General features: G+C 36.2%; 1 protein-coding gene across 1 annotated transcript in view; it reads left to right on the forward strand.

The window, feature by feature from the left end:
• Positions 1–14687, forward strand: part of LOC133533645 (D-beta-hydroxybutyrate dehydrogenase, mitochondrial-like) — a 58241-nt gene that overhangs the window by 25356 nt on the left and 18198 nt on the right. The window contains exons 2-3 of the mRNA XM_061872675.1: positions 5258–5411; positions 11830–12017. Of these exons, the coding sequence (XP_061728659.1) occupies positions 5258–5411; positions 11830–12017 (342 nt within the window). The remainder of the gene's footprint in view (positions 1–5257; positions 5412–11829; positions 12018–14687) is intronic.

Consider the following 14687-nt stretch of genomic DNA (forward strand, 5'->3'; position numbering starts at 1 on the left):
TCTAGAAATTCGATTGGTTGGTGTATGTATGTATATATATATATATCTTTCAAAAGGTTCTAACGACGTGAAGCTATGGTTTTATAACGTGTACTAATGATAATATTAGTGAAATACTGGTAATGGGTTTTAATTACCTAAATCTTCCAGACTGTTACTCTGAGTGGAAAGTTGAGGGTTATCTGTAACATCTTATATCTATTTATTTTCTTTTCTGGGTTTTTGGTGTAGAGACGAAGTACTGAGTATTACGATCAGGTCCTAAGGTATTTATATATTCAATCCTTAAATATCAAGTTGGGTTTAGGAACACAGACTATTCTGGGATTAAAGAATGGTTTGTTTTAGAGACCCTTTGGCAGGCGAGCGCAGTCCATTGGAATCTTTGAGTGGAATAATACTCATCTTGATAGTTCGATCTCATAAAGTACAGTAATGAGTTGAACGTGTACTTCGTTTATACATTTAAAAGGCCTAGGAATTCAGCCTACTTTTAGCTATGGGGACTGGGATAATGGCTTAGTAGCCTTAGCTTTTGGATATAAAAAGATAAGTAAATGGTGTCTGACGAATACTTATCGCTTCTTTTCGTCAGTCCTTAGGTTTGCTTAGGGTTGCGAAGCGTTGGTCATAGCCCGTCTGGCTGGAGTAGGTGACCCGATTGATATTGCTGATCGGAGTAAGAGTCTTCAGACCTGCATCTAGCATTAGAGGCAGCACGTGTGATCCATTCACACCTCGTTTAGAAGATGATAGGATCGATAGGTAATAATATTTAATCTTAATATAAGTGTGTAAATGGGCTTAACCCAGGAGTGCTGCTTCAATGTTACCCCGAAGACTTAATAGGAGTAGCAGGATTTTACCAAAAATATTTTTATATTTATATAATCATATATGCTGCAATAACTAAATATCTTCCTAATAAATTAATAAAAATATATCTTACATTACATCAAAAATCATCGAGTTTCTGTAACTTAAGGCTACACTTGTCGTCTACGACCTTGAGCATGTGGGCGGAGCCTATATTCTTTACCACAACACTGCTCATACCTTGTCGATTGTTATATATTTTCATTCTACTTATAAGGCGTCATATTTAATATAGAAAAAGGTTTGGAATAACTTAGTCTTACGGTATTTTGCTGAAGGTTGAATCTTAACATTAAATCCTATCGATTACTTCCTATCAACATAATAATTTATTTAGTATAGTAAATTTCTGAGTCTTAACATCTAGGTAATACTTAATCAGGTAGAATCAGAGTCCAAGATTTAGTTGTTACTCATTAAAGAATCTAGGGAACCGCGGTTCACTTCGAGGGGTCCTAACCTTTAACTAGACGATCACTTGGCCAAATAATTGTTAAGGTAAAATTATTGTTGGGGTAAATTTTAGGGGTAATTTTAAAGGTGGGATTGTTAACGATTAGGTACAGTATTTTATTAGGTCCGGGGTTTAATAGATGGGGTAGATTTGGGGTGTGGGTAGGGGAGGTTACAGGTGGAGGTACTTCTCCAGTTGGGCTCTGCTCTAGATCTGGAATGACATCCACTGGCTGTGCCCTACCTCACAAAGCGAGATGACATTCACAATGCCCATACCTCTCTTAAAAGAGTTGCGTTAGACTGCGCGATTGGCTCGAATTCGTTAGTGACACCACTGAACTAGTACCATTCTTAAATAGTGCCCGTAAGGTCAGTCTCTAAATATATGTCAATGGTTTCCGCTACAACTAAGCCCTCTCATTATTCCTTTTTAAAGTCAAAGATTTACGACACCTTGACAGCAGGTCAACGCGCTAGACACACAGTGCTTCATTTTAAACATAAATTTGCAATGTTAATCCTTTTTTTATGGATAGAAAAATCTAAATGGCATAAGCTTTGTAAGGTGTACCCCTTCAAGAGGCTGCCTTTAAGAAACGGTTTTTAAGCGATCAGGAGGAACGGGTATTAGACATTCGAAAAAAGAACTGCTTATCCGTAAGAAGCGCTTTAAAAGCTAAATGAAAGGGTTTTAGAAAGCAACGGCTGTGATAAGTAAAGCCTTACGAAAAACCCTTTCCAAAACCCTCGGAGGGGATACCGGACCGGTCCCTGCTTTTATACAAACACTACAATAGGTATTAAGCTAAAAGGTGAGCAGTTAAACAGTATTGTCAGAGATTACACAAGAGCAGATATAGCAGTTTCGAAAACTTGAGATAACCAAAGAGTGGCTATCAATTATACACTGGCAAACCCACTTTGCCAGTAGAAAAAAGAGTGAAATTCAATTTTTTTAAGCAAAAACCTTCCTTCCTAAAAAAATTTCGTGCTTCGCGCCTACATTCTTTTTCATTTTCAGCCGTTTTTTGCTGACGGAAATGGCTTGGTAAACTGTATAATTATTGTTATTTATTCCTCATGACACTAAACTGTCAGACCTCTCATCTTAACGTTTAACCGGTTGCATCCCCAGCTTACTGCTTCTGAGGCCCATACCACGCACAAACAGGTTCAGCATCTTCTGTTGTGAAAAGATTTAGCCTTCACTTCTTTTGAGGTTCACTCTTGTTTTTCAGGTTTGAGGTTTTGATGACCGGTCTGACCTTGGTCTTGGTGGGTAGTGACCTTGCCTATGAAGCCGATGGTCCGGGGTTTTGTGTGATGAGCACAAATAATTGTTCCTGAATCATGGGTGTTTATATATTATACATATCGTTGTCTGCGTACCCACAACACAAGCCTTCTTGAGTTTACTGTGTGGCTTAGTCAATCTGTGTAAGAAGGTCCAGTAATATTTATTTATTTATTTATTATTCTCCGTTTTGGCAAAGTGTTCCTCAGATAGCTTATTAATGAATGAGAAGGAAGGAGAATTCATGTCCATGCTGTAACATACCTTCTGTTGCTGTTGATGCTAATGGAAGCTTTAATAAAATGTAACGATAGTTTACTCGACGTAAAAGACTGTTCGCAAATCAAACCCCATGATATGGAGTAGGTACTGCTGTTGTCTGCGGCAACTGAATACCAATTAAGCCCATGTTCGCCGATTGGCGACAACCAAACTAACAAGCGATGCGTGTTCTATTTCTTGTTTTTAAATGCCTCGTACAGTCGCCATCAGATATATCGGAGTGGCCAAGGTGCTCACGAATATTTGAACATGTCTCTATTGTCAAGGCGTTAGAGAAAATTAGCTAACGTTTCAATCGTTTGCGCTCCGTAGCGAACGAAACGCAACTGTCTCCGTCGCATTAATATGAAAGAGTGATAGTGAGAGATCACTACGCTACGCTACGGAACGTAAACGATTATCACGCAACGGCGAATCTACATTTCATAAAGTTTAATCTGTAATTTTGTATACAACACAGAGGCTTTGATCTTAATAATTCTGCCGAGAGCGCGGCACTAATTTATCTCATTTAGTTGCGCCAATTTGAAACCTTCCATCTTTGTGTTGGTTCTTTATTGTAATATAGACATTAAAGCGTTTGTCCCTGGCTTTGAACTTCTGTTAAATAACTGAGTTTACGCAAATGTCAATGTACGAAAAATAGCTTGACTTATTTTACCATTTTATACCACTTGCGACTTCGTTTCTATTATAGAAAAATTTCATCATGTAATATTATCTTGAATAGGATTTAAATATGTAGGTATTTTAGGAAATATTTTTTTAAATAAACTGTATAATGTTTCTCATAGCGATAACAAAGTTATTTAGAGTACGTAGTGCTATAATTAGAAGAAGCGAAGACTTAACTTAGAAATTAGGCATATACCTACGAACTCAACAATATTTAGAATTGAGTGGCAAAGTTATGCATGTCGAAGATTTAATTGGTTCTTGGTAACACTAGTTAAATATATTGGTAAAGTATTACAAGGAAACACAGTACCAATAAGTAATATAAGTAATAAAAATCAAAACAGAAGTTACATACTTATTTACTAAGAAATTAACGATTTACGATTTAGAACAGTTTAACAGAAATGTGCTGTTTTTATAGTCCGGGAGCTAGCCGCTCCAAACCCTACCTTATCGTATTACCGGCAATAAGGATTTTACAGATAAAGTAGACCATTAGTGGTCCTAAAATAAATTGGTTTGCCGTGGCGCAACCAGGCACGTTTTGAACAAGATTTTTTTTAACACCCTTTTTTTATAAAATATTTTACACACTTACCGAATAAAACTAATATGCTGAGATAGAGACTATTAAGTAGAACGTTAATCAGCAAGTCTGCCACGTCAAATACTGGCGGGTGTTGCAGGCAGACCACATTTAGCAGTCAGCTGACAGCCATATGGCCCCTAAAGATTCTTAGGTATTCAAAAACTTACGGTATATAAGTAATTGACAAAACCACTCATATGAAAAACTGCCAGGCTGCGTACTGGCAGACCAAAATTTATGTATGCAGTTTTACTTGATCCAATGTAAAAAATTGGTTTCACTCGGTCGTCGATAAGGTAAAATATGGCTGTCAGGAGACTGCTAAATGTGGGCTGCCTGCAACACCCGCCAACATTTGACGAGGCAGACTTGCTGATTCACGTTCTACTTAATAGTCTCTATCTCTGCATATGAGTTTTATTCGGTAAAACTCTGCTTAAAAAAAATCTTGTTCAAAACGTGCCAGGTTGCACCACGGCAGACCAATTTATTTTAGGACCACTAATGGTCTACTTTATCTGCAAAATCCTTATTGCCGGTAATACGATGAGTTAGGGTTTGGAGCGGCCAGCTTCCGATCTATCACATAAAAGGGCACATTTCTGCTTAAATGGTATATAATAGTTATGCTATATTTGTTAATTGTTCAAAGGGACTGATAGTATGGAATCATTTATTCGTGGTAATTTGGTACTAACAGGTCATGCTTTGACTTCAAACTGATAATTATAATGATACTGGAATCATATCAGTTAGCTTCAATTCGCGCGGGCGTCTCGCTTGCACGAATACTTGTACGGAACGGTTTAATGTCAGTGCACGTTCGAATTGGCCAGTATATCTGTAAAAAAAATTGAAAAAATTTCCTTTTCATTTCATTAAATAAATATTATTGGTACCGCATCGCATTCCTGACAAGTAACTCTACTATACGTGCAATTTCAGCTCATGGGCTAAGGTCAAATTCCCTGTCCCGTATTCCGATTTGTTGAAATTGGATCTGTAATAAATTTAATTATGAAGGTTGATGTTATTATTTTGCCGTCGTAACGCACCCTATGAGCGGAACCTCTGTTCTTCAGATCCTGTCTGCGTCGCTGTACATCGTGGACCACCTACCAGAGGGCGCGCAGGGCCTGTGGGCGATCGTGAACTGCGAGTCGTGGTGCGCGCTTGGCGAGCTCGAGTGGGTGCCGTTCTCGGTCATCCGGCGCGCGATGGAGGTGAATCTGTTAGGTGAGTAAGCTACGCTAGGTGGTTGCTGATGTGATTACTTGCGGAGAGATGGCGCTAGTAACAATATTTTTATATTACCCATGATAGAAAACACGAAAAATCGGCATGACATGGCTATTTCCATCGTTCTTAGTTTCCAAGATACACTAATAAAAAACCTTATTTTAAGTTTTTGTACGCTTTTCACTCAGGTTTTAGGCATAAAGAAAGAGATCAAATTTCGTTTTTTACATACTCATGCTTCACTTTTACAGCTATTTCGTAGTTAGCAGAAAAAACGTTCGCTTCACATCTGCGAAAACTTATGAATAATAAAATCTGAAGCCACTTAACATTGCGTGAAAATAATGTGCAAAAAACGTTAATATTATAAAATAAACGCTGGGCACAGTAAAAGCCGCCCTCTTTTACCCGCCAGAATGTCATCAATCTAATTTAATTTTCCTCATAATTTCCCAACTAGCGGTGTTGACATCGCACGCACGATTTTGTAATCGCGGCCAAGAATTAAAATATGATTAGATCTGAACACGCTACGTATAGCGATTTTGTTCTTCAGGATTCGTTGACAATCGTTATTAATTTTATTTTTGCATACTTCATTAATTTTAAGAACAAAAACCACTTAGCAGTATTATTATATTACAGTTTCCCAATGAAATAATATATCCAGAACCTTAATATTCGCGGTGTTCAGTTTAAAATAATGTAGTGCAACAGTATGTCGGTTTCACAAAACTTTAGAAATAAATGAGTTTTAATGATTGCTGATTTTTTATAATATCACATTATGTTTGACGACTGTTTGATGTTATTCGTGTAAAATTAAATGTTTATTTGAGCTGTCTGCGTGTTTTAGATGATGTCACGGTCGGTTTAAATTCTCGAAAACGACTACTTAGCTTTTATGACAATGTGCAATAAAGAAAATATTTTGACGGGTTTTATGTCGTCAAATAAATAAGTATAGCTAACGATGAGACCAGACCTCGTATGAATATTTAGGGTTTTCAGATTCCCGCAATATTTTAATTCCGAGTGCCGCAATTGAGCTCTTCAGAAAATTGAAGACACTAGAGTCAATAATTATCTGGTTTACTATACTTACTTAGTCCTACAGTCACGTTAAATTATCAATTATAATGTAGATGTCGTAACAAGGATTCCACATAACGGATACATATTCGAGGATAGATCGCACAAACGAGCAGTATAATACTTTTATAGGCTTTACTATTTTAAATTTTGATGTTGATCTCATGATTATAGAGATCTGGTAGCTTTCTGTACTATTTTCTTTATATGGTTATCAAATAGAAGCTTTGGGTAATCAAATTGAACAACTAAATCTCTGGTTGAATATGAATTGACGATGCCAGTTAAGTTAAGTGTGTATTTGATTAAGATTGGGCTGGGTTTACGAGTAAACAACATGGAATGACACTTTTCAACATTAAGGTCTAATCTGTTTTCGACTCAGTATTTAGAGAATCTATTTACGAGTAGGTTATCCTATAATAAAAAACAGTCGTTAACATTCTTAACAGCTCTATATATTTTAGTGTCATCAGCATAAAGAGAAAAATTAGAGTGTTTAAAAATACAGTGGATATCGTTGATGAAAATGGCAAATAGCAAAGGACCTAACAAAGATCCTTGCGGCACACCGAAAGGAATGCCAACCAAGATGAAGTAAAACCGTTAACTGCAAGCGCTTCAGATTGTATTGATCCTAAATAGGCATATAACCGCTTCAAGTCTGCCGACGATTGTTTTTGTAAGTTAGGTTGTCTCATAAATGCCAAGTGATTTTAAATTTATAATAGAATAAAGGAACCTTGAGCGGTTTATAAGCAAGCCTTTAATTTTGTCTTTGAGTACTTAAATATTAAAAATAAGAATAAAACATTTTTTTTATATTGATACCAAATTACAGAAAAACAATGCTGTATATTAAAAGAAGGTAAAAATGCCCATTATTCTTGTTTGTAATATTTATGTATAAGGTACTCAGAAACAAAATTAAAGCATCATTTATAAACTCGTCAAGGTTCTTGAACTTGATTACATACTTAAAATACGTCAATAAAACCATGAATGACTTTTGAAATTTTATTGCTAATGTCGACTCCATAGCATGCTAACGTCTTACCATGCGATAAAATTCCGATGCCTAAACATCATAGTTAAGTCAACCAAACAATTGAAAACATGCCATATCAACATCATTTCGAACATCGATCATACAAATTACGCAAATGTATATACTAAACACTAATCAAATGTAAAAAGGCCCTCAGGCAAATGCACACGCTCGTAAAATCCTTTGCAGATAAAAATAAATTATTGATTAGTATCAAAATGGAGTTAATTAAAATGCCGGTGTCTACGAGAAAGTAACGTAATTTAACTATATTTAGGGTTCCGTAGCCAAATGGAAAAAAACGGAACCATTATAGATTCGTCATGTCCGTCTGTCTGTCCGTTTATGTCACAGCCACTTTTTTCCGAAACTATAAGAGCTATACTGTTCAAACATGGTAAGTAGATGTATTCTAGGAACCGCATTAAGATTTTTACACAAAAATGGAAAAAAAAAACAATAAATTTTGGGGGTTCCCCATACTTAGAACTGAAACTCAAAAAAATTTTTTTCATCAAACCCATACGTGTGGGGTATTTATAGATAGGTCTTCAAAAATGACATTGAGGTTTCTAATATCATTTTTTTCTAAACTGATAAGTTTGCGCGAGAGACACTTCCAAAGTGGTAAAATGTGTTTTTTTTTTAACTTTAAAATATAAAATATGTGTACCACAAAACCAAATATTCGCCAAACTGCGAGACAGTTTGTTGGCGATGAGCTCGCTCGTTATACTTATAAAAAGGTACATGATTTTGCACTGTCCTACCGTCCCGGCATGGCCAATTTTTATGTAGGTATTACAATTATGAAGTAGGTAAACGTAGGATTGGTGACTCAAAACTGGTGGCGCGGGCACGGGACAGGAGCACAGCGGTGCTTAAAAAAATTACCTTAACGCTAATTACTACGTTTGGTTATAAACTAACAACTCGTTACATTTTTACAACACAAGTGGCAAGAGGCACTACAATAGTTGATTTATATGAAGTTATTTTATGATACTAATATTAATGTTAGGTATTTAATTTACTATTCATGCTTTATGGAGTTATCGAATGTGTCTATTAATATTTCTTTCAATTTTTCTTTCAGGCTACCTATTTTTAATTTAGGGATATCTAGCAATATTGGGTATTGGGGAATCCAATGTGTGTCCCCCCCCCCCCCCCTGTAACTTCTAAAATAAGAGAATGATAAACCTAAAAAAAATATGATGTACATTACCATGCAAACTACCACCGAAAATTGGTTTGAACGAGATCTAGTAAGTAGTTTTTTTTTATACGCTATAAAATTAAAAAAATATATATCTTTTCATCAAACCCATACGTGTGGTAGTAGGTAGTAAGTAGTTTTTTTTTACGCTATAAAATTAAAAAAATATATATATATTCATCAAACCCATACGTGTGGTAGTAGGTAGTGAGTAGTTTTTTTTTATACGCTATAAAATTAAAAAAATATACATATTTTCATCAAACCCATACGTGTGGGGTATCTATGGATAGGTCTTCAAAAATGATATTTAGGTATCTAGTATCATTTTTTTCTTAACTGAATAGTTTGCGCGAGAGACACTTCCAAAGTGGTAAAGTAGCAAGTCTTGTGGCTATGACGATATGTCAACGATTTTACTTAAGAACAATGCTTCATACTTATGTTGTCCCATGGCACACTTGATAAATCTGTCATTTGTTCAAGGATTTTTTCCTGAACAGCTTATGTTTTCTATTGTAAAACCACTTTTCAAGAAAGGAGACGGGAAAGACCCAAATGATTATAGACCCATTACTTTGGTCCCTGTTATGTCTAAGGTTGTTGAGAAAGCTATGTTTGTAAGACTAATTGATTATTTAACTTTACATAACATACTATTGCCTGCCTTTTTTAGGAATGTTACTCGATAAACATAATTCATGGAAGCCTGAAATTGAAAAGAAATGTAAAAAAATTAATAGCTTTGTTTACACACTACGAATGCTTTCAACTCTAATAGATATACCAACAGCTCTCCTTGCCTACCATGGATACGTAGCGTCAGTTCTGCGGTATGGCCTTTTATTGTGGGGTAACTCTTGTGAGGTTGATAGGCTGTTTATCAGCCAAAAAAAGTGCATAAGAGCAATAAGCAATGCACCACCACTTACAACATGTAAACCCTTGTTCAAAGAACTCAACCTCCTTACTTTGCCATCAATGTTTATACTAGAAGTAGGTAAATTTGTAAAAACATATCCTGAACTATTCACACAGTTAAAGAGTGTATGTAGTTTTAATACTAGGTACCCTACCAAACTTGTGCTGCCTAAAGTAAAATCTAAATTATGCAGCAGGAATTGTTACTGCATGGCAATAAAAGTGTATAACAACATTCCGAGAGAAATAAGAGAATGTCCACAACCACTCTTCCTTAGAAAATTACATGAATGGCTCATAAACAAGCAATTTTACTCCCTACAAGAATATTTGTCGTATAAAGGTTTGTAGTAGCATGTTTTTATAATTTCATGACTAGATATAGCTAAATTAATTTAGTTCGTAGTCTTAGATATAGGTACTAGTACAATAAGATATTATATTGCGTGCTGGATCTCGGCAGATTGTGATGAACTTTTGTAAATACTAACACCTTTTGTACTCACTTTCATGCAATAAAAAATTATGAATTATGAATTAATTATGAATTATGAACAATTTGGATTTCGAAAGTCACGCTCTACTGAACTGGCTTGTTTTGATTTTATTAAGGAAATATCAGAGGTGTTAATGACAAACTACCAGTGGCATCAATATTTCTTGACATGAGTAAAGCTTTTGACTGTGTTAACCACTCGAAGCTCCTTTCCAAACTTAGTGGCTATGGCATTAGGGGTAATGCCCATGATTGGATAAGAAGTTACTTAGCCAACCGAATCCAATGTACTGAAATCTCAAGAACGGTTACTAAGGATAATAAACTTATAAGGGAGAAGTTCAGGTCTCAGGGTCGTGTCAATGGGTCAGGGGTACCGCAAGGGAGTAATTTAGGCCCTTTATTGTTCTTGCTATACATCAATGATCTTCCGCAAGCAACATCGCAAAGGTGTATACTTTTCGCAGACGACACAACATTAATAATAAAAGGAACTGACAAAACCATGTATGAGTCGAGCGTAAATAATGCGCTGACCGACGTTAACACATGGATAGAAAATAATGACCTTAAAATTAATATAAACAAGACTTCATTTCTACAATTCCATTCATATAACTCAAATCTAGTACATATAAATGTTAACCTTAATAATACTCCTATCGAAGAAACCCAAACTTCTAAATTCTTAGGTTTAATTATCGATCAACATTTAAATTGGAAAGATCATGTTGACCTGGTATGTTCCAAGCTATCGAGGTTTGTTTTTGCCTTAAGAAGTCTAAGAAATTCAATTTCTATTCGGGCCGCGTTAACTGCTTATCATGGGTATGTGTCGTCCACTCTCAATTACGGACTCTTACTCTGGGGCAATTCTGTTGACGTTCAGAGGGCATTTATAATTCAGAAAAAATGTTTGCGTGAATTAGGTGGGGTTAGATTTGACGATAGTTGCAGACCTCTATTCCAAAAGTTTAAAATTCTCCCCTTAGCCTGTATGTACATTTGAAAGGCATGCCTATTTACTAAAAGCCACCCAGGATATTTTAAAAAGCGAGAAGACATGTTTGCAAGAGAGCTACGAGCCCAGTATAAAAATATGATATACCAGCCAGCATGTAAAAGCGATATCTATAGGAAAAATGCGTATAACATGTGTATTGTTTTGTATAATAAGCTCCCTCAAGAATTGTGAATGTTGCGTGGAAATGAATTTAGGATAAAACTGACTAAATGGCTACAAGACAATTGCTAATAATAATAATAAATATTTAGGTTTCTAACATAATTTTTTTCTAAACTGAATAGTTTACGCGAGAGACACTTCCAAAGTGGAAAAATGTGTTTCCCCCCCCCCCCCCTGTAACTTCTAAAATAACAGAAAGAAAAATTTATTAAAATATATAATATACATTACCATGCAAACTTCCACCGAAAATTGGTTTGAACGAGATCTAGAAGTAGTTGTTTTTAATACGTCATAAATGGTAGGGAACCCTTCATGGGCGAGTCTGAGTCGCACTTGGCCGCTTTTTTTTATAATGGATGGCCCATTTTCTATCCATTTAGTTAAATTTTGTTATAATACATGTGTCAAGTACCCAATTGTAAGTTTTTAGCGAACTGTCATTGACTCCAGGTCCGTCCCGGCTGGTGCAGGTGATGCTTCCGCTGGTGCGGCGCGCGCGCGGGCGCGTGGTGCTGGCGTCGTCGATCCTCACGCACGTGGCGGCGCCGGTGCGCGGCGTGCACGCCGCCTCGCTCGCCGCGCTCGACGCGCTGGCCGCCTGCCTCCGCCGCGAGCTCAAGCCGCGCGGAGTGGACGTGGTCAGTTCATACAGCTACTATTATTAAATCGTTTCCAGGTCTACCGTTGAAATGAGGCGGTCTGTAAGAAGTTATTGTGATCAGCTACGGATTGGTTGAGGGCTTGGCTGCGTGAAGCTTATTTGTATTATGTTAAGTGAGTAAACATTTTATATATTTATACATATAATATAGTTTATAAACTAGTCCTAAAACTCAGCTACTTTCTACTAGAAAATTACCGCTTAATTTATTTACCAACCGTCTGAGATAAGTAGACCTAAGTAAAGTAGTTCGTATTGGCATGTACTTATAGTTACGCCGTTCGTCGTAAAAAGCATAGCGTCAAGGTGCTTTTTTATACTACGTCGGTGGCATACGATCGGCACCTCAACTGAAGTAACCAAGTATCCATACTAGTTATATAGAAAAGTGGATACTTATGTTAAGGAACCGACTGATTGACAGCGTGGTAGTTATTATTTATAAGCCATATCAAACAAGTTATTTAAAAAAGGTGCGATTCTTATTTTTGCTTATTAAAAAATTAAGCGCGCAATGTATCACAATAAATGCGATTTCAAAATTAGGACAAGTGATGATAGCAATGAGTGCACTGAAACGGGCTTCTATGTGACGGTACTTGTGTACAAATCGTAATGAAATAAAATCAACAGATTTTTTTACAAAGGCCCAAAGACAACCTAAAATAAATTACAGACACACAATGCTAGAATGTGACGCAACCTCGTGCGTGATGTTAAATAATTCGCAGAAACGTCGGAATTCGACTCCCTCCGGTCAAGACTTTTCTTTGTAAAATGAAAATAGCCTTTCAAGCATTTCACATCGTCCCTTGGGAAAACACGCTACAGTTGCACTCGTTGCTATGTTTCACTATATAAAGTATCCTCCTTTTACCTGACAATATTAATATCACTGAACCGCAAGAGCTGCAATAACTCTAGTCTCTAAGGTACAAACAAAGTTTAAAACGATATTTTGAAATAGAGCGTTCGACCGAGAGAGGTTATTTTTTGTTTTTATTTTATGCACCCCGAGACACCGGTAGAGAAAATTGCACTATTTTGAAATGTCTCTCTTGGGATGGAAAACACAGTTGTGAATAAAAAAGGAGAGCGTGAACAGTTCCTGCTGTGCAATGAAAAGGCTTTAGACCAGGAGTTTCCAAATAATGGACAAAGGTTTTATTTTAGAATAATACGTATTATAAAATGTATTAGGTATGCCTCGTATAAGTATTAGATATACGAGTAAAAACTTACATTTCGTTCCTGCAAAAGTACTCACGGCTACACGCCGGAGGTAATAAATTACGGAGTCTAAGGAATTAAAAACTTAACAAAGATATGAAAAGCATTTATTGTGGGCATGTTTATTTATTATGGCTCCTCTACACGATGGCCCAGCGCAGGCCAGTCCAAGGGACGCATTTATGTGTTAGAGGGAGTAAGTGATATTGCTATCTCATTCCACCGCATAGCTGCGTCCCCTAGACTGGCCTACGCTGGGCCATCGAGTAGAGGAGCCCTTATTTGTACCCTGCAAGGGCGCAGCGAGCAAGCATATTAAATATTTAACGACATACAACATAATATAAATGCTACTGTATAAATAATCTAGCATAGTTTTATTACATCATGATAGCCTATTTATTGTACAGTGTGTTTTCTTATTTGCAATAAAGATTAAATAAATAAATAAAATAGCCCTAATAAACCTACACTTTATGGAAAATACCTAAATGGAAATGTGAGGTGCAATAAAATACGAAATGTTATATCAACTCATAAAAATTCAAACATGTGCCACATCGACCGTTCACTACACATGTACCTCTGTCTTGACTACTCGTTTACCTACATATTTGAATGAGAGTTTCACATATATCTTTTTTAACAAAATACTGTGAAGGTGAAGGTGCAGATAACTGGCAACAGTTATAGATTTCGCCCTGCCAGATGAATAAAGATCTGCAAACGAGCATTCGGAAGGTGGCAACCATCAAGAGTAATCTTGCTGATTGAAGATAAAATATATAATATCAGAAATCTACGTCTGCATTTATATTCTCCACCACAACCTAGCCGCATTTCTTTCTTACATAGTGGAGGATGCTACAATTAGCGTAAAGATTCCGCCAGTTTCGCGTTATAGATAAAGCGTGACGAATAAGGCTAGAAGAGCCCCGACCTCTAATCGGACGCCAAGCGAAGAAGCGAAATAAACCGAATATGCAATAATAACCGAATAATGCATTCCTACATACTTAAAACAATAAGACTTCTTCCCTAGTTTTAGCTAACATATGGGATAAAATCATTGCAGATGGGTGTACTATATATACCTATTCTATATAAGGTATTATTATAGTTATGTGCTACACATATTTCATTAATTACCAATACATATTATATAAACATATTTTGACCTACAACATCTACGTTCGACACTCAATTAGGAATGTTCGAATAGCATTTCAACAATTTAGGTCAGTGGCTCTAATTTGAGGCATTGTTTAGTGAAACGTGAAGCCAGAACGCCAATGAAGATAATGTAGTGGTGAACCTTTGCTATTATCACGTTATTAAATTTTCTCCAAATATGTATGTGCCTCATAAATCCCATAATAGGTATTTATTTTACAAACACTTAGGAGATTATCTGCTA

Source organism: Cydia pomonella, unplaced genomic scaffold, assembly GCF_033807575.1.
Source record: "Cydia pomonella isolate Wapato2018A unplaced genomic scaffold, ilCydPomo1 PGA_scaffold_188, whole genome shotgun sequence".
NCBI classification, from domain to species: domain Eukaryota; kingdom Metazoa; phylum Arthropoda; class Insecta; order Lepidoptera; family Tortricidae; genus Cydia; species Cydia pomonella.